Raw genomic sequence first — 20611 nt, 5'->3', positions numbered from 1 at the left:
CTGCAGGTTTTTAAGAAGAGTTCCTGAATTAATGTGATAACTCAGAATTCACAAAGTGAAACAAGAGGTACTACTTAGCAATACTATCACACAAGGAACAAAAAAAGGTAAGATAAAAAGTTACTTGCATATATATACTCATTCTAGCATTATTCATAAAAGCAAAAACTGGAACATTAAATGTCCAATAAAGGAACAATTAAGAAAACTTCAGAATAGCCACGGAGTGAAATGGCTTATAATCACTACAATGATCCCTATGAACAAGGCACAGCCACATGGAAACATTTTTTTATATGAAAACACATTATATATATATATTTATATATATATTATATATAAATATAATATAGCATATATTATATGCTATAATTACAGGAAAAGAAAAGCAATGGAAGGATAAGGATTATAAGGGAAGATTAAAATTTGCTTTATAGGTTTTTGTCTAAACAGTATGTTCTATAATCTATTTATTTTTGCCTTTATGAATCCATTGCTTTATTATTTTCACCAGGTACAATTTATTTAAAACAAAAAAGGAAAATAAATCTCAGAATTTGCTAATACTCTAACAAAATAAAACATTTATATGTTTCATTTATATTTACAATTTCCAGAAAACAGATTCTTAAGGCATGATTTATCTGGCCAGTATCAAGACAATAAACTTCTTGAAAAATCAGACAATGGCAAACTTACTTTTAAATCAGCAACAAAGCAGTGTCCTAAGCAGCCCTCAAGAGGCTAAATCCAAACGGTTTACCATGCATCCCTCACAAGGACCATGACCTTAACTTTTTATTCAACTCTGCTCCTATTCAACTCTGCCCCGACCCCTAGCTATATTGCCAATTGGTCTGAAACACTTTTTAAACCTATTCAACTAACACTTTTGTATGGTTAAAGTGTATTCACCTTCATGTTTCAACCTCATGTGTAACTTTCTCAGATCCTTCTCTGACCCATGCCTGGATAGGAGTGTTGCTAGATACTCCCACTATACATGATATTTACTAGATTACAGACTGTAAACTTCATGAAGGCAGGACTGTGTTTTTCTACCTTACACTCTATCTCTATAGTCCAAGAATTCTCAACTTCAGCACTACAGATGTTTTAGACAATTTTTTTGCTGTGAAGGTTGTCCTGTGCACTGCAGAATGTTAAGGAACATTCTGGCCTCACTCACTGGATGTCAGTGGCACCCTCTCTTTTATGAGACCAAATCTGTCTCCAGACATTGTTGTATGTGGCATGAGGGACAATCTCCCCTAACCCAAACCCACTGCAGTCTAGCACTTCACCAACCAACTTTCACATACCACTGGTACCTCTGCAATCCAATCCTCCCCCACCACCTGTCACCTGCTTCAACGCATGATTTCTAACTGGTCTCTTGGCTTCCTCTCTCCTGTCTCTCTTTACAATCTCTTCTTCACGGAGCAACAGAGAGAGGTCCTTTAAAAAGTCAGATCATGTTACTCTTGCACTCAACATCTTCCATGACTTCCCAACACTATTTAAATAAAGTCCAAAGTCCTCATTTGTGTCTGCAGAGTAGTACATGATCTGCTCGTTAGCAATTTCTCCTAGTCTTTCACTTTTCTACCAGCTCTTTCTAGTCCAGCCATACACTCTAAGCACATTCACTCCTCAGTTCTTATTGCTCCCTTTGCTGGAATGTTCTTTCCCCAAATAGCCACTCTTTCCCGTATACAGTCATCTGCTTAAATGTTTTTCCTCAAAAAGACCTTCCCAACCAATATTCCTTGCTACTGTCTGCCTACTGTTCTGTTTTCTTCTATTAAAAAAATACACACACACACATACTGGTCTCCACTAGATTATAAACTCCATGAGATCAGGAACACATTTGCTTTGTTTTCTGCTACCTTCCCAGTGACTCACATGCTCAAGGACTGCTGAAGTAATGAATACATACAGAAGGCATTCACCAGATATCTAATCAATTTAGGTTAAAGACTATTTAACATTATACCTCTCCTCTGCACACCCAATAAAAACACATACACAGACTTGCCAATATACCAGAACGCTTTCACCTCAAAATTCTAATATCAAATTACATGACTTTAAACCCTAACAGAAATACAGTGCTCTTGAAGAACAACTGCTTCTAAAAAAGAAGTTAGGTACCAAGGCATATTGATCTGTAGTGGCTGCTTTTTCAAGGATTTTAAAGAGCTTTTTAATTGAGTGATTATAATCAAGTGTGTACCACAGGCCCCAAGATCACATCATATTAATACATATTTGTTATATCTGCCATATAACGTATCTTTTGGATAGTTTAAAATCATACAAAATAAAATTAATATTAAATTTTAACAACCCACATTGAGCTGAACTGACCACACATTTAAGAAATTAAAATTTAGCTGTTACAGAAGAGTTAATAAAAGCTACAGTTTGCTGCGGACTTGTGTGCTAGGCACATCACCAAGTACTTAACAAAGTTATCTCATTTATTTAAAACAAACTGTATGGTTGGTGTTTTTACCTTTAGTTCACAATAAACAAACTGGAGCCTTAAGAGAGATTAGGCAAGTTGGTCAAGATCATATAACATGTAATTGACCAAATTTTAGAGTTCTTCCCCAAATGAAAACTATCTAGCTTCTTTTTTGTCAACAAGGAAATTGGACAATAAGAAACTCTTCCTCGTCTTCTGACAAATGTGAGCCAGCAACCTCCCACCCCAATACACTCGACCTTTCAGAAAATGTATGTTACTAAAAACTCCTATAAACAGCTCCTCTTCATAATTATGACATTATCAACAGGAATGAATGCTTCCAACATGGTCTTCCAAGTGTTTTCACAGGTTCCTTATCTCTCCGTTTCGCTGAAAACACAACTTCACTGACAGTTCAGGGTTGAAGAAATTGCAGACCAACAACAAAAAAATGTTTAGGATGTGCAGACAACTGTAAAGCTAGAAAAGATGAATCAGTCCCTCGCCACCAAATCTGCAAAAGAATGTAGTTTTCTTTTGGTAATTACACATTGGAAATCACCAATCTTTGCATTTCAAAACTTTTACCAATTACTATAGCTACTATACATCTAAAACATGGCCAAATTCAACAAGCTGACCACACCATAATCATTATATCATTCAAATTTACTATTGAAAAGTAATAATGATCAAGCCATAAGGTGTTAGGAAAAAATATAGGTCAATATGTAACCCTGAACCTGCTACTCAATATTATATAACAACTTAAAATGGGAAAAGAATTGAAAAAGAATAGATACATGTATAAGTGAATCACTCTGCTGTGTATCTGAAACTATCACAATATTGTTAATCAACTTTACTCCAATATAAAATAGTTTAAAAAATATAAAATAAAATTTTGTATTTTGTTAAAAAAAAAAAATGTAACCCTGAATTGAGGAAAGAACTTTGTAAGAATGACATTGAGGCAAAATAAATAAGACCGACATGTGTAACTTCATATAAAATAATTTTATATCTGAAAAGTAGCACATATAAAACTAAAGTATTAAACCAGAGATCCTGCCATAGACTCTAAAATGTATTCTCTATCAAGGTAACCACTAAATGAATATTTCAAAGAATGTATAACTAATGAGCAAATGCAGGGATTAACTCAAATAGAAAATACTGATTAACCCAAAAGGGAAGAAAAAAGGGAAAAGAATAGGTGGAACATATGTAAACAACAGATATAAACCCAAACAATTAGCAAATTATGTTGACGTTAAAGAGACTAGTTTTCCCCTTTCTCATTCCTGAATAATGGATTTTTAGTCCAAAATCTATAGGAAGTTTTAAAAGATTTGACAAACAAGGAATAATACTTTTGCTTCTTCTTAAAAAAAAAAAAAGCATCTTTCTTACCTTCCACCCGTGATTCCAAGTACTTATCCAACTCTGAGTCTTTTCTCATTGCTTCATCTGAGACCTTGGGAGCATTTGAAAAGCAAACTAGTACAATACTCATGTTATCTCGACTTCCCTGTATATTAAAAAAAAGAAAATAAAAATTATACTTCTACAGTCTATCAACTATTATTTACTTTAAGCAATTATTTAATCATCCAGAATGTACACCTTCAACACATTCATTTTCAAAGAACTATCTGAAGCACTTCCTGAAGAAACAAGGACTCTTAGGTATGGGTAGATGGTAATTATTTTATGATTTCTGAATCTATGCACCTCTTCTTATCTACGTCCATTCCACTACTTGAGAAATGAAGGTATCTTCATACATATTAAATCTTCTAAAAACTCTGTTTCCCACTCAAGACTGCATATTCCCGAAGTGACTTAAGCCCAAAATGCATCCTTCCAAAGAAAATATGCATTTTTCCCCCCTAGCTAATTAACCTGCATTGGAGCAATGCTACTGAAACTCACTAAATTGACATGGATGAAAACTGTGCATTATTAGGATACCCAAGACACTAAACTAAACAAGCAGAGAAAAAAGTTAAACTGGAAACTGTTCTAAGGGCATAGTATCAAATGATCAAATAGATACACTGCAGTCAGATGAAATAACTTTTGAAGAAATGACATCAGACAGTTAGTGTCAGGATTTGGAGAGAGCAGCTAAAACTACTAATTGAAGGACAAATTTTACCGCTGCCTTTTTAATCACACCATCACAAAAGATCTATATCAAAAAGGAAACACGGGATATATACTACTCTATTACCACAAGACTATAAGCAATAAAGTTAAAACAGTTTCTTAAAGGCATATTACTTTTACTGACTTTCTTAAAACCAAATGAAACTGTTCTTAGAATAGTGATCTTTTTTTAACTTCTTTTTTTTTTTTTCCCTATTTACCACTCTCAAAAATTAAGTCAATGGAGGTGGGATTTGCCAACCCAAGTGAAGAGAGCCAACAACATACCCATGCTACTCTTTTCAGTCATCATGGCCAGAATCTAGGTGAGCACTCTTTGGTTAAGACTTGCCACCTTTTGGGGACCCACATGACACAGTCAAACACAGGCAGGCCTTGAAAAACTTCTGCTAAACCTTAACGGAGCAAAGTTTGAAGGCAGTATAGGTTGAGTCTTAAGAAGACTTCGAAAATAGTAATTCTCTGTACAAATTCTTATGCTTTAATAGAATCATCATGAATATATAAATTCTTAATATCTGGGGGGAAAAAATCAGGATTTCCAAACTGGCCCAAATGAATTTTATCACTTAATGAAACCCACCAAAACTTTCATAATGACCTAGTATACACTGGCGGGCACTTCCTGATGGTCCAGTGGTTAAGATTCTGTGCTTCCAATGCAGGGGGTATGGATTCAATCCCTGGTTGGGGAACTAAGATCCACACGCCATGTGGTGTGGCAAAAAAAAAAAAAAAAAAAAAAAACTACACTGGCTATATGAATATATATATCATCGCACGCACACGCACACACACACATATATATGAAGATATACACACACATATCCCACATATACACTCTATGATTCCAAACAGCAATACATCCCATAGGAATAGGGATTTACCATGTATATTCAGGTCAGGAAAACTCTTTATACCATAGATACTCAAGAATCAAGCATCACATGAATACCAATGACTTTTTAAAGCAATTTTATGAATAAACAGAATTACCACCTTACATTTTTAGAAATCCAGTTTCTTCTACTCTCTATTTTGTTAACAACAGTGTGAGCACTGTTTACCCATTCTTAATCTATCATATATATATAATTTCCATTAGATTTTTATAAGTTATAAAACATACATCCTATTATTTGGAAAATTAACTAAAAGATAATTTCAAGAAGTTTAAGTACCTGGAGATATTTAAAGAAAATAATTTACATAAACATCTCAGCATGTGTCATTTCAACGATGGTATTTCTATTTCTACATAAAGACGCTACTACTGCTGCTAAGTTGCTTCAGTCGTGTCCGACTCTGTGCGACCCCACAGACGGCAGCCTGCCGGGCTCCCCTGTCCCTGGGATTTTTCAGGCAAGAGTACTGGAGTGGGGTGCCATTGCCTTCTCCGTACATAAAGATGATCTTCCCCTAAATACAAAGTATGGGTGTACTTCATTAATTTTTATATAGCAATTTATATAGCAATTTAAAAAGAGCCTTTCCTTTATGACTCTTTAGTTTTCTAGAGATAAATCATCCTTGCATATTCAGTATACATTTTTTTGTAAAGTCCACAAATGAAATATGCAAAAATCAACTTGAACAATTACAGCAATCAGCCAGATGTTTAAAAACTGATGACTTCAGCACCTTTTCATTTTTTATGACAACAGCACAGCAGCAGTGCTTAAAGGAATCAGAACTATTTTAATAGTTATGGGTCAAAAGCTTGGCGTGCTGTAGTTCATGGAATTGCAAAGAACAGACATGACTAAGCGACTGAACAACAGATCAAAATAACCAGTGCCCCTGCCATAAGTAAGGGTATCTAAAATTAATCAGAAAATAATTTGATGCTGTTAGTTTTAAAGTTGAATGTTGCATGCTTCTGAAGCATTCTGGATCAAGTCCTGAGCACAGCATATGAAATGGTCTGTGAACAGAATCTTATACTACAAAGTTGTAATTCTTTAAATCAATTTTTTAAAATCTGCCACTCACTGTAGTTATTACATTTACAGTGTTCAAAACAGCCACTTTTAAGGAATAGCCCAAATTTCCACCTACCCAAGAAAGATGAAGGCTATCATTACTTGCTTTCTAAAACACTCAATTCTCCCACCATTCCCTTCTCTTGAATCTATATTTCCCTTTGCACAAATTTACCTCTTCATTTCATAATTGTCAGAACTAAAATTTATTGAGGACTGTAAACCAGATACTGTTCATGCACTTGCCAAAAGCTATATTCTTAGCAACTCCATGAAGAAGATTATTACTATCTCTATTTTATAAAATGAAGAAACCCATGCTTTGCACCAAATGGCAGAGCACAACTCAAAACCAAGCTGTCTGGTTCCAAAGAGCCTATGTTCTAATACTGAAACTGTGGTTCTAAACACGGTACCAAAAAGCCCCAGGAAGCCAAATGTCCTCAGAGATATTCTAAATGAGGGAGGGAAGGACATAGCAATATTCAGTATCTGTGAACACTCTAAACTAGTTTGAGGTAGTTCACACTTTTAACATTAGATAGCGCTATAGTCCTCTCAATGACATTCTCTTTTCCCAAAGCGGAGGTTCTAGGAGTTACTGAGATTAAAGTCAAGTCCTCCAAGGGTGGCACTACCCAGTGATTCCAAGGCTTGAGAAGTTGTGCCATATCCAACAGGCAAGCATGTCCTATTATGCAATTATTGTTTTTAAAAGAATGGAATAAATGTTTTTCCATGTATATGTATTATTTTGTTAAATATTATTTGTACACTCATTAAGTTTGGATCTAACTACTTAATACTTATAACTGTTAGATATTAATATGGTTAAGTAGCACTACAAAAAAACTTACTGAGATATTCAGACACCATCAACAAAGAAGGTTTCGGAATTTCTACATTACATATACTGTATTTTTACATCCTTATCTTCCATACTTCAAAAAACCCAGCCACACTCCACTCTAATACCATGTCTACTTTTGCATTATTTATGATTACATTTTCTGAAAACTATAATCAAAAAGCTTCCGAGTTTAGGGTTAAACAACTATTTTAAGGGGTACAGAAGTACATTTTTCCACGTTTTATCAGTGACTTAGATTGATATTGCCTTTTGAAAATGTTATTAATTTCCCCTCAACATAATCCAATTATCAGGTATTATATCTCATTCTTTAAAATAAATAAGCTTCTAATAGGTGGTACATAGACTGATTAAAGGAAATCAAATTATATTTTTTAAAAACTTGAACAAATATTGACTTTTATGATTAAGAAAAACAAAGGGCTAGCAAAGTAACATGCATACATGACCCTACCTTTTATACTTCTATTTTTATGAATAAACACAGAGAATTATTTGGAAGGATATATAACTGTAAACAGTGGCTACCTAAAGGGGATGAGACTGACAAGGAGAGACGTAAAGATTAATAACTTCACTTCAAATATCATCTTGTTTAAATTTTTTTTTATTTTGTAATTACTGAAAAAAGAAAAGGAAGGTCTTAAAAGTTTCCCTTGGGAAAAATTTTTTTCATCAAATCTAATGGGAAACTTTGGTAACATACATGCAAAGCTTAACTCAGAAAGCTTCAATTCTAGACTCTGCTTCAAAATTCATCAAATATCTGACTTACAGCTTCTCTTTATTAAAAAAAGTCTTTTATGACAAACTTCCATTTCCTTACTTACAAATTGGAAATAAAAATTTTTACTTTGTTCCCCTCAGAAGGTTACTATGAGGATGAATAAAATGAATGTGATCTATAAAGTTATTAAAGGCCATGCAAATGGCTATTACATATTCTATTCCACGGGCTTCCCTGGTGGCTCAGACAGTAAAGAATCTGCCTGCAATGTAGGAGACCTGGGTTTGATCCCTGGGTTGGGAAGATCCCCTGGAGAAGAGAATGGCAACCCACTCCAGTATTCTTTACCTGGAGAATCCCATACACAGAGGAGCCTAGTGGACTACAGTCCATGTGTCACAAAGAGTCAGACACAACTGAGCGACTGACACTTTCACTTTCATTCTATGCAACCGGAAATTAGTTAGCATAAACACCAGAAATGCTACTAGCACTGGCAATAAAATGGAAAAGCTGCTTCCTTAGGGACCATTTTCCCCTAGAGTTAATTATCTAAATAGGGTAATACCTGACCAGAATCATCCAACTCTTATAGCTTCATATTGCTGAATAGCAATTCTGAAAAATGACCATCATAAACAATAATGCTAGCTACCTGTTACGGTTGTTGTGAAAATTAAATAAATTAAAATGTGTAAAAAGTGCTTAAAAGAGCATATGGCTCACAAAAAGCAATTTATTGATACTACTGTGATTACAATGGTTATCATAATACCCCAACATTTCGTGAGTTAACATATAAAAATCCCTGTAAACTATTAGGGAATGATAAATGTTAAAAGCGTTAGAAAATTTAACACTTATTTATTTATTTATATATAGCTGAGCCCCAAGGCTTGCAGGATCTTAAGTTCCCTGACCAGGAATCAAACCCAGGCCCTGGCAATGAAAATGCCAAGTTATAAACAGTGGATCATCAAGAAATTTCCAACACTTAACTTCAATCTATTATCAGAAAAAATCTTAAAAGCATCTAGTTAAAAATTCAATCTACTCCATTCACACTTTCTCCTAAAGCAGCTAACACCTGGACCTAGAGTATACTTATTTCATACTAAGTGAAATAAGTCAGACAGAAAGACATATCAACGATTGCTTATACGTGGAATCTAAAAAAAAAAAAAAAAGTACAAATGAATCTATTCACAAAACAGAAATTGAGCCACAGAAAACAAACTTAGAGCTTGTTAAGGGAAGGGGGGAGGGATAAACTAGGAGACTGGGATTGACATATACACACTGCTGCTGCTAAGTCGCTTCAGTCGTGTCCGACTCTGTGTGACCCCATAGATGGCAGCCCACCAGGCTCCCCCGTCCCTGGAATTCTCCAGGCAAGAACACTGGAGTGGGTTGCCACTGCCTTCTCCAATGCATGAAAGTGAAAAGTGAAAGTGAAGTCGCTCAGTCGTGTCTAACTCTTCGCGACCCCATGGACTGCAGCGCATCAGGCTCCTCCGTCCATGCAATTTTCCAGGCAAGAGTACTGGAGTGGGGTGCCATCGCTTTCTCCATATACACACTACTATATATAAAACAAGGAGAAGGCGATGGCACCCCACTCCAGTACTCTTGCCTGGAAAATGCCATGGACGGAGGAGCCTGGTAGGCTGCAGTCCATGGGGTCGCACAGAGTCGGACACGACTGAAGCAACTTAGCAGCAACTAGATTCACTTTGTTATATAGCAGAAACTAACACAACACTGTAAATCAACTATACTCCAATAAAAAATTAATTTAAAAAACTGTTTTAAAATTTATTCTACCACACACACACAAAAAATCAGCTAATACCTACTGAGCAATTGCTCAGGGCAAGCACTGGCCAACACACTTTCCATGGATTTTAAAATTTAGATTCAATCTTTCAGACTAAATTAAAAGCAATCATATGCTCTATTTTAATCCTAGTGTTTTAAATATTGCTAACTGGTGGCTTTACAATATAAATTAGTGGAAGGACAGTATTACGGAGTCAGAAAAACAGGAATGGATAAGAGCTTTGTTTAATTCCATAAGTCGCATGTGGTGATTCAAAAAATTCACCTCTATTCCGTTTTAACACAAAAGAGCTAGCTAGGCATCTCAAAACTGATTTCAATATAAATATAACTTCATTCAAAGGCACTAGATGGTCAACTTCATTCAACTAAATTCAATACAGAGATCTGGCATTCCAACCCCTTGTCCCTCTTTACTATCATTTATCATTTCTAAGATTCTGCGATTCTGCCTAGAATCGTTTAACACCATCAACAAAAATATTTAATCACTTTAAACCAATAAAAACCATCAAAGGAAGATACACCACCAGAATCATTTAAACCCCATTCAAAATGGCTAGGTCAAAATTCCTGAAAACTAATATCCTTTATAGGAAAGAGACTGTGCAGTTTATCCAGAATACAAACTTCTCTCCTTACTCTAAATTACAGACATAATAGATTTCTGGCTATCCCCTCAAAACTACGTGTCATTCTGCTACACAACTATGAAAAATGATTTTGATCAACAGATACAGACATGGAGATCTCTCTACAATATACTGTTGAATTAAAAAGCAGACTGCAGAATAACAAGTATAATGAATTCCTTTTTATAAAAATATACACATTCAAGGCAGGCAAAAAAGATGAAAAAAATAAGTACCACAATTAAGACAGTAGCCCACTTAGGTCGGTGGCAAAATTTTCAAGCGTTCCTTTACATATTCTGTATCACCTTAAAATATACATATACACCCTATATTATCTGGCCTTTTTTTCAATAAACAAACTTTTTGTTTTAAATAATTGGGGAAAACAGTTTTCAGTTCCCAGTTAGGCCAAAAAAAAAAAAATGCCTGCTTTCGTCTCAAAAAGCCGCACGTCAGAATTTCTCCATATAGAGTCCAAGGAGAGAGACAATTTTAGAACAACTTACTATTTGATCACTGACAACCATCAATATTTCTGTACTTAATTCATCCAGAGAAGCAAAAAGGATACAACATGCTTTAAAACCAAACAAACACACGAACAGTAGAGTACTAGAGATACCATCAAGAAAAAAGCTGGAAACACCAGCCCTTTTATTTTCTCTTTTTGAAGGTGTCTCTTCCCATCCTATGGAAAAGTAATAGACACTTCAACAAAACCTGAGTATTTCCATAGACCCAGAGACCTTTAGAGAAGCTTCCTGGCTATGCTTGTATCTTTCACAGCAACTTACATGGTGAGGAAATAGAGTGGTTCTAATCTAGACAGAGTCAGTCAGTCAAAATCTTTACATCACATAACCAAAGGTTAGTTTTGTCCTGATACCTTCTTCAATCAGAGTCACAGAATACTTACATATTTTAGGTTCTGGTCAGATAACTCAAATTTTAATTGACTGCTATATAGATGCTGTCAAAAGCCCACTTGAAATTACTGAATATTTTAAAGACATTAAAGGAAATTGCTAATTACCTGTTAGTTTGGATGCTCCTGTCTATTACTCTATCGAAATAAGATTCATATAATATTGCAAATGTAAATTAAACTTTAGTGTTCCATAGGAATTCTTAACAAGATTGCATTTTATACTAGTCTTTGGTTCTCTAATTGGGGATGATAAAGGCATCTCTATGGAAACAATTTTGATTATCTCCTATAAAAGTAAGATATTATCCACCATGTCATATTTACACAGAGTCACATGTAAATTCCTTTTAGGTTTTACGGCTAGAAAAAGCTTCTTTTACTACTATAGAATAAGAAATATACAACTCTTACTTCAGTTTCTGTCTTAGCTGCTAGTAAGGCTAGTAGGCTCATAGCTAAATTACAAAACTTTACTTAGTTTAAGGCTTCTGTTATATCTTCCAATATTTTATGTGGCTCTTGATCTTTTGTGTATCTAATATACAATCTTGCTCTTTTTTTTTTTTTTTTTTAATGAAACTGCTACATAATCAGGCATAAGACAGCTATTGCCGGGAGTTCCCTGATGGCAGAGTATCAGGATTCCAGGCTTTCAATGCCTGGGCTCAGGGTTCAATACCTGCTCAGGAAACAGATCCCACAAGCCAAGTGGCCAAAACAAACCAAAAAAGACAGGTACTGCCAATGTTGAGAATTTTAATCAAGTCACAATTGTGTATAGATGTCTCTGCCACAACAAGTCATAAAACACTTAAATGACAATAAATGTCATAAATTTATTAAACTTAATTTTCAAATTAGAAGGTTTAGACAAGTGAAGATGGCAAAAAAAAAAAATTTCATTTCTGGGGAAGAGAGTAACTTTAAAATACATAGGACTTAGTTAGGATTTTCCTAATGAAAATATTAAAAGCTTTAAAACTTAAAAGTTTGCTTAATCTTACTTACCATGCCTTTTAAAAATTAATAGGGCATTTTAATTGTAACAAAAAAAGACTTACATACCTTATGTAAACAAGTGTCCACTACCCAATTGCACACATTTTCCAGGTCATCAGATACCTCAAGCCTAGATTTAACAAATTCACAGAGCTCCTCATTACTCATAACATCCCAGATCCCATCACAAGCCAAGATGATAAATTCATCCTCTTCTGCTCTTAAAATTTCATAAACCTCAGGCTCTGGAGAAACAAGTTGTTCTGTTGGGCCCTTGCCATCAACACACTTGTAATCATAGTCCCCCAGAGCACGAGACACTGCTAATGAACCATTAACACGCTGTATCATTACGCTGCCTCCTGCATTTTGGATTCGCTCTTTCTCCCTTGGGTTGCAAGGTTTGTGATCTTGGGTAGAAAAGCAGACTTGTCCACTCCTATACAGAACAGCCCGTGAATCGCCACAGTTGATGAAGTAGATGTGCTTAGGTGAAATCATAACTCCCACTGCAGTTGAACCGCTCCTGTCCATGCCATTTCTGAGGTCTGAAAAGTTACGCATGTATTCATCAATCTTCAAAAAGCCAGTTCTGATACCATTCTTGACATTTTCCACTGAAGGCTCAAGAGCAGATCCTGACTTTCCAGCTGCCCTGAAGTCTTCGTTGTTCGTGATGTGTTCTAATAAGTGTGTTGAGCAGTAATTTGCTACTCGGGATCCGGCGTGACCATCATAAACTGCAAAAAACGACCAGTCTTCCAAGCCGTGCGGAATACCTACAACAGCTGTGTGCGCATCTTCCATTTCCACTCTCCATCCTTGCATGCTGCTCAGGCCGTAACGTAAACCATTCCCAGCACCATGAGCATTATGTTTCTCAGTTTTGGGTTTGTCCAAAAATGCACCCATGTTTAGTAATAAATCTGAAAGGGGGAAAAAATGTAGATGTTACATATTTAAATTAAGAGCATTTATCAACAATAGTTCATCTATTTTCTAGTTTACTCCTAATCTTAAGTGTATTTTTCATTATTATCAAAACTTACAGGAACCACAACAAAAAGAAACCAAGAAAACTGCCCCACACATACTTCTTCTAGAACAGTGGTTTCTCAATCCTTACACACTTGAGTCTCCAGGGGTGGGACCCAGATATCATTATCTTTTTTAAAATGCCTCTCTAGTGATCTGCATGTGCAGCAAGCTGAAAACCACTCACTGTTGTTGGAGAAAGGAAAACCAAGAAACAAACCTGTTTTTTTTTTTTAATTCAGTTTATAATTTCAGAGTTAAATATGTAAGATGGAACAATGAGAATATTCAAAACTTGGCAACATCTTGCTCATTAATGTAGAAAAGTATGCCAATGCATTTTAGAAAGATTTCCAAAAGTAAGTGTTATAATCAAGTATATTCCCCCACCAGAGATGTTGAAGACAATCCCCAAAATTAATTAAAACAAAATCTCAGTTTTACAAATACGTGATTCCATCTAGGTTGTACTGCACATCAAATAAAGAACTTTACTTGGACTGACGGAAATCCATTAACCCATAAAAACAAATATAAATAAATATATATAAACTTTAATGATGTGCTGAAGAGCACACTACTTAATATTGCCGAGTTTACAATCCATGAAGTGGCATTAGGACAGCTTTTACTCAGTGCTTTTACTGAGTGAAAAAGTAAACGTGCTTTTACTTTTACCCATGAGAGAACTGTGAAATCCACTACACATCACCATCCTCCCAACTTCACTTTTAGGATAAAATCTTTTCAATTTTAAATGGCCTGGACTAGAGCAGTGGGAATGCGAATGCCTTGATATGTTTTCCATATACAAGCCTGGCCCTAAGACTCCTGAGTTGTGTGACCTTAGTAAGGTTTTTAGTCTGTTATACCTTAAATTCCTCCTCTGTCAATGGGAATAATAACAATATTATCTACACCTGACTTCCGTGGTGACTCAGACGGTAAAGCATCTGCCTACAATGTGGGAGACCCGGGTTCGATCCCTGGGTTGGGAAGATACCCTGGAGAAGAAAATGGCAACCCACTCCAGTACTATTGCCTGGAAAATCCCATGGATGGAGGAGCCTGGTAGGCTACAGTCCATGGGGTCACAAAGAGTCGGACACAACTAAGCGACACTCACTCACTACACCTGACAGGGAAGAAAACATTAATATGCAGTGCTTAGAACAGTTCCCGAGACATAGTAAACACCACAAAATGTTTGCTGTTAGTATTGGCTCAAAATGCAGACTTCCACACCCCCATTTCCCTGCCCCCCAGCAGACTTTATATGGGGCCTTCTAAAAAGCATGCTGGTGACTTAAGAATTACATTTTGAGACATACTAGCCTAGATCAACTTACTTTCATTTGGCTCTAGGTATCTTTGAGAGAGCTCTTTTTCAGCTGTAACAGTTACCTAACTATAATAAAACTATATATTCCTAAAAACCCAATGAACCACCATATATAATATTTGTAAATTGTAGCAATCTTGTAACTTTTCATTATATATAATACTGTACTAATTATTAATTTAAATACAAATGTTTATTTAAATGCATTTTCAAAAGGCAAAGTTTTACTCTTACCTAAAAATAACTTTCATTCAAGTATAATACACAAGTATTGAGAACAATATAACAGAATATGCTTATTTTTTAACACACTGGTTTAATATTTTGATACAATGATTTGAAAGCCTAGTTCTAAGTATATTTTAGATGGTTTTTAAGGCCTATTTCACCTGAGAAAACATCACCACCTTATAAAGATAGCTAAATGCAACTGAAACTGAATTGATAACTGTATTTATCACCCACTCTTCAGTCCCAACTACCAATTACAAAAAAAGAACTTATTTGTCATTTCCATTATCTTGATGTTCTTCAAATTAAGGTGCTGCTGTTTCAAATTTCAACAAATGGGCTCAAAAGTCACCAGAACTCCTCATTTAGAAGAGTTTTAAAAATAAGTTTTAAAGTTTCTATCATCAAATTTGTTTTTAATTTAGGAATAAAGAAAGGAGAAAAGGGAGGAGGGGTATTTAACAGAAACTATAGTAGACTCTAAAAATTAAAGGGAGACTGGAAGGACAGTTTGGAAAACCATCAGGAAACAAAGGAGCCCCTAAGGCTGGGCAGCCAAACACTTTGAAAATTACAGCCTTGCCTGGGGCTGCGGTGATTTCTACCTTCCTTTCTCAAAGGATTTGATTCCTTTCTCAAAGTCACTTATTCAAGATTCAAAGTTCAGTAAACTATTAACTACTCGACTGAGCTTTGGTCACCGCCACACTCACTGGCTGTAACCGGGATCGTATTCTTTTACAAATTAGTAATTTGTTTTAAAGCTTAAAATTGGTCTCATTTTAAAGTTAGTGTTGTCCCATAATGATTTAATTATTTAATCATGAAATACATATTTATTTTATACAATGTATACACACAGCTAAAGAGTACTAAATACCCACATACCTTCCATATAGTTTTAAAAATACATTATCAAGACCACTGAAGCCTCTTATTATTTCTGAACTTTATAATTAGTGTTCCTTCTAGTCTAACTATATTTATGTTGGTTGTTTAGTTTTATGTTTGACACTTTACACTGATGTAAAATACAATATGCATTACTGCTGCAGCAGGCACATCAGGTAGGGATGGAAAGTGGTCAACGTACAGTTTGGGAAAAAGAAACTAGAGACAGAATTAAAGTTTTAAAGATGGGACCAGGGAGTCAAGACCTCTTGGGTCAAGAGCCCTGTTCCTCGGAGCCACATCACTCTTATTTAGTGTCTTGGCAAGCAGAAAGTATCTGTTGTGCTACGATGAAGTCAGCCTCCTGTGTCCCTGGTCACATCTCCCATTTTATTGATTACTTTAAACTGTTATTTTCTTGTACGAGGGCTATCACCTAGCTGGAGGTCATAGACCCGCATATGCCTTGGGAAAACATCTCAGTGTGTGCACAAGCAGTGTTCTGAACTTGCCCTGACCCAGCGTTCCAAGGTCCACACCGTTTTTCCTTAGCTTAGCAGCGTATGACAACCCCAACTGATCAACCCAATGTACTTTGATTTGGGTTATACTGTATTGCTGTATTTTGCTTTTATTCTTTTCCCATGGTGATTTTCTCATGGCTTAGCCACAGCAACAGGCAGCTGACTATTCACCCCTGCATATCCCCCTTTTTGTTTTTGTAGCAGAAGATATGTTGATCTCGCAACTTCTTTCATTAGTTCTCGGAGGGTTTTTCGCACTCATCTGAGGACTAAACAGATGATTATATAATGAAACAGCAAAACATAGCTGGTGTTTCAATAAGACCACCTCCGATGCCTTTGAGGACTCAGTGAGTTAAGGCCCTCTGCTTAGTCCGTGAAGTGTATCTGTATCTGGTAATAGTCTGAAAGAAGCATGTTGCATGCCAATGATTTTTGCTTGTAGCTTTTTAATATCTAGTGTAAGGTTGTCAGCACATGGCCCTTCAAGTGCCATCTAACCTTTTCACAGGACTATTTAGATTGGTTATATACCTGGGGGCGGGCGGGGGCACGTGTCACACAAAGGAGTAATGTTCCAGTCACACATTAAATGTACTTGTAATTTAAGATTTTGTGCTTCTTTTCCTAAGAGTAGCACTGAATTTTCTAAATCCACCAAACTGTTAAAATCCTTATCTATATGAGTTTGGGCTCCCCAGTATACGCTGAGATTTTTGTGTATGTCTGGAGACAGTCTTTTTTGTACCTTGATGAGGCTGTTTAGAACCCAAATGTCTCCCATTTCTGGCGAGACAGAGAGAAAAGAAAAATGTTTTAATTTTACCCACAGGTGTAAATCACTAAATTGTTTAAACCATCAGTGACTTGAGGAGAAGAGGTTTTTTATACCTAAAAACAAAGATTAGAAGCCCGTAATATGTCAGACAAAAAGTCATGAAAATTGCAGTCATATTTCGCAGCCTGTTAATCTCATGTAACCAATCCTTCTGTTTTGTGGTCCCTGCCTGACGACAAAGGACGTCAGTGAACGTGATAGTCTCTAAGAAGCTCATGAAATTTTTGCCAGTGTCTGTACAACCTGTCCAGCAAAGTGGGTGCCCTGATCACTGTAGATTGCAGAAAATGTATTTTAATCTTTTTTTTAAATTGTGAGATATTAACCCTGTAGCCAGGAAAGGTTTTATCCTATCAAATAAAAGTGAGGTTTGTTAGGGAGCCAGGAAAAGCCAAGAGACCGCCTTGGATTTCCCATAGCCCCGACTGTCTGGTTTATAGCCATTTTTTATCCATTTTAAATTTTCTGTTGAGGGGTTAATTTTGTAGAAGCAGAATGAGCTTTGTCTATGTGTGCCATAGTTTCCATAGATCATTGTGATATAACATTCATTTATTTTATCAAAATAACAAAAGGTTTTAAAAGCAAGTATGAATCACTTAAAGACATTTACACAGTCTGTTATCAAAAGCCATATTCCAAGATGACTTTTTTTAACAGGAAGAGAAAATCAAATTTCAGATTGGTACCAGATTATATTCATTGTAAAACAATGGTTATTCACTTAGTCAAAGTAACAATACAAGATTTCAAAGGCAGTTTAATGTCTTTAAGAAACTTGTATCATGTACAAAACTCCCTTCCACTTGTCACAAACCTTTTTTATACTTCTGTATTTATCACTCTATTTGCCCATTCAGAGAATAGCACCTGTAAGTTCAAATGTACTTCCTTTTTCCTTAATAGAAAGTAATGCCATTCCTTATACCTTTCTATTAAAAACACATCTTACTTTCCTTTAGTAACCACGAACTGTACTTTATATCATCATTCTGTAGATTGGTAAGTATAATTCACCCAAAGCTATGTCATCTGCAAAAGTATCTTCACAAAGTCAATAAATAAACATTAATACCAGGTATCAATTTAATAGTGAATATTTCCCAGTTCACACAAGCCTGGAATTCATTTTAATTTTTTGAATTTATAATTGTTTGATTCGTAAGCACTTACTTCTCTTTAGGCCAATTAAATAGAGCTCATTGTCCAATCAGCCTTAAGCAATTCTGTTCAAGGATGAAGGCGCACTCATAAATTTAGACAGACATATAGGCAGAGATCTCATAGTTTTCTGCTTAATATTTAAAATGTCTCTTTGCCCCTTCTTTTTCTTCTTGGTTTGAGTTCTACCAATTTGTTCATGGCTGGAGTCCCAGATAGTGGGCTGCGTATCCCAAGGACACAATAAGAGTTAACTTTAGGTTTTTTCCCAGGCCTGTTTTTGTTTCTCAGGCAGAACTGGAGCTCCAAAAAAAGTATTTTAACAAGCCAACATTTTTTTTTTATTCCACATGCAAGAAGAACCGGTTTTGCAATTTCAAAAAAGACTTCACTTTAACCAGTTTTCTCTGGAGTCTAAAGAATATCATGGCCATTCAATATCAAAAACATCATCTCTCCTTTTTGTAGTCATAGTTTCTTATCTAAAATTTAAACCAGTGTTCGAATTGGCTCTGCTAACAGGGTAATGTTGTCCCAGTAGGGATTGTCTCTTTGGGGAGGTGAGATCTCTTAAAGTAAAGAAAGCCTGTCCTTTAACCTCTATTTTCTCCCAGGCTCTTATGCAGTATCACCTCACCTGTTCTATAGCCTGATCTTCCATAAGCACTTCATGTTGAGTCGTCCCCCAATTTCCACTGCCTATCAAGTGATCTAAAGGGATCTATCTGACTTGGTCATGAGCAACCACAATCAAACAGGGACCCTCAGCTAGTCCCTGCACTATTCCCAAGGTAAAAGGAGAATTTACTCCATAACTCTGAACAGCCTGCCTAAGTTCCTTTAGTATTTTGAAGGGAATCTGTGTACAGCCTCATACACCCCATTAGAATTATTAGGATCTTTCCAAGGAGCTACTCATTCATGTATTGTCATTGGAAATGTCATAGTCATAGCCTCCAAGTCACCCTCCTGTCGAGCCCACCAAATACCTTTCTGGAGAGGTGACAGAACCGTTGTCCATGGCAAGGAAGGAAAAGCTTGAGTCACTCCAGCCTTTAAGACAGGAGGAGGAAGTGGAGGTAAAGGAAATTCGTCCTGCCCAAAAGTGCAGAAGGAACTGTAGCTTTAAGAGCCTCCCACGTTTTTTGCTCTCTCCCCTCAGGCTTTGCATATTCAGGTTTTCCCTTTAATGGGGTTTCACCTTCATCCTCACTCCCTCTGAGCTTTCTGGGGTCTGAAGAGGTTCTAAAATAGATTTTATCAGTGTCCAAATTGACCAGACAGATACAGGCAAGGGCACTCCCTTGCAAAGAAGTTTCTCTAATTTACTACCTACCTTCTCCCAAGTTCCTAAATCTAAAAGTACCGAGAGAAAGGAACCATAAGCAATGTTTCTCAATGGTTTGTAAAAGCTCCAACAGCTAGCCCTGGCTTATTTTTGTACCCCCCACTCCTCTTTAAAAAGGTGCCTTAAGAGGCATATATACGGCCAGTACAGTTTTGAGCTTTCTGAATTTCCCATATATAATCCTGGTTTCAATGCCTAAGAGAGTGTTATTTACCGCAAAGGGGGATTTTCAGGGGCCTCACCCTACTATTCTTCAGGATCATGCACCGCTTCAATCCATCACTTTCATGCCCCATGTTGGGCGCCATTGCTGCAGCCAGCACATCGGTAGGGATGGAAAGTGGTCAACGCACAGTTTGGGAAAAAGAAACTAGAGACAGAATTAAAGTTTTAAAGATGGGACCAGGGAGTCAAGACCTCTTGGGTCAAGAGCCCTGTTCCTCAGAGCCACATCACTCTTAGTGTCTTGGCAAGCAGAAAGTATCTGTTGTGCTACGATGAAGTCAGCCTCCTGTGTCCCTGGTCACATCTCCCATTTTATTGATTACTTTAAACTGTCTGTTATTTTCTTGTACAAGGGCTATCCTTCGCTGGAGGTCATAGACCCACATA

At 36.2% G+C, this 20611-nt stretch overlaps 1 protein-coding gene across 6 annotated transcripts in view; it reads right to left on the bottom strand.

Moving 5' to 3' along the window:
* PPM1B (protein phosphatase, Mg2+/Mn2+ dependent 1B) overlaps positions 1-20611 on the bottom strand; it is a 108918-nt gene that overhangs the window by 34188 nt on the left and 54119 nt on the right. For 4 of the 6 annotated variants that reach the window (XM_070798579.1, XM_019970078.2, XM_070798580.1 and 1 more), the window contains exons 2-3: positions 12696-13555; positions 3890-4007 (exon numbers count right to left, since the gene is read on the bottom strand). In XM_070798579.1, the coding sequence (XP_070654680.1) occupies positions 3890-4007; positions 12696-13541 (964 nt within the window). In that variant the 5' untranslated portion in view covers positions 13542-13555. Of the gene's footprint in view, positions 1-6; positions 2991-3889; positions 4008-12695; positions 13556-20611 lie in introns of those variants that run through there. The other 2 variants (XM_070798581.1, XM_070798582.1) reach the window with 2 other exon arrangements.

Source organism: Bos indicus, chromosome 11, assembly GCF_029378745.1.
Source record: "Bos indicus isolate NIAB-ARS_2022 breed Sahiwal x Tharparkar chromosome 11, NIAB-ARS_B.indTharparkar_mat_pri_1.0, whole genome shotgun sequence".
NCBI classification, from domain to species: Eukaryota; Metazoa; Chordata; class Mammalia; order Artiodactyla; family Bovidae; genus Bos; species Bos indicus.
This window is presented reverse-complemented; position numbering and strand designations above follow the sequence as displayed.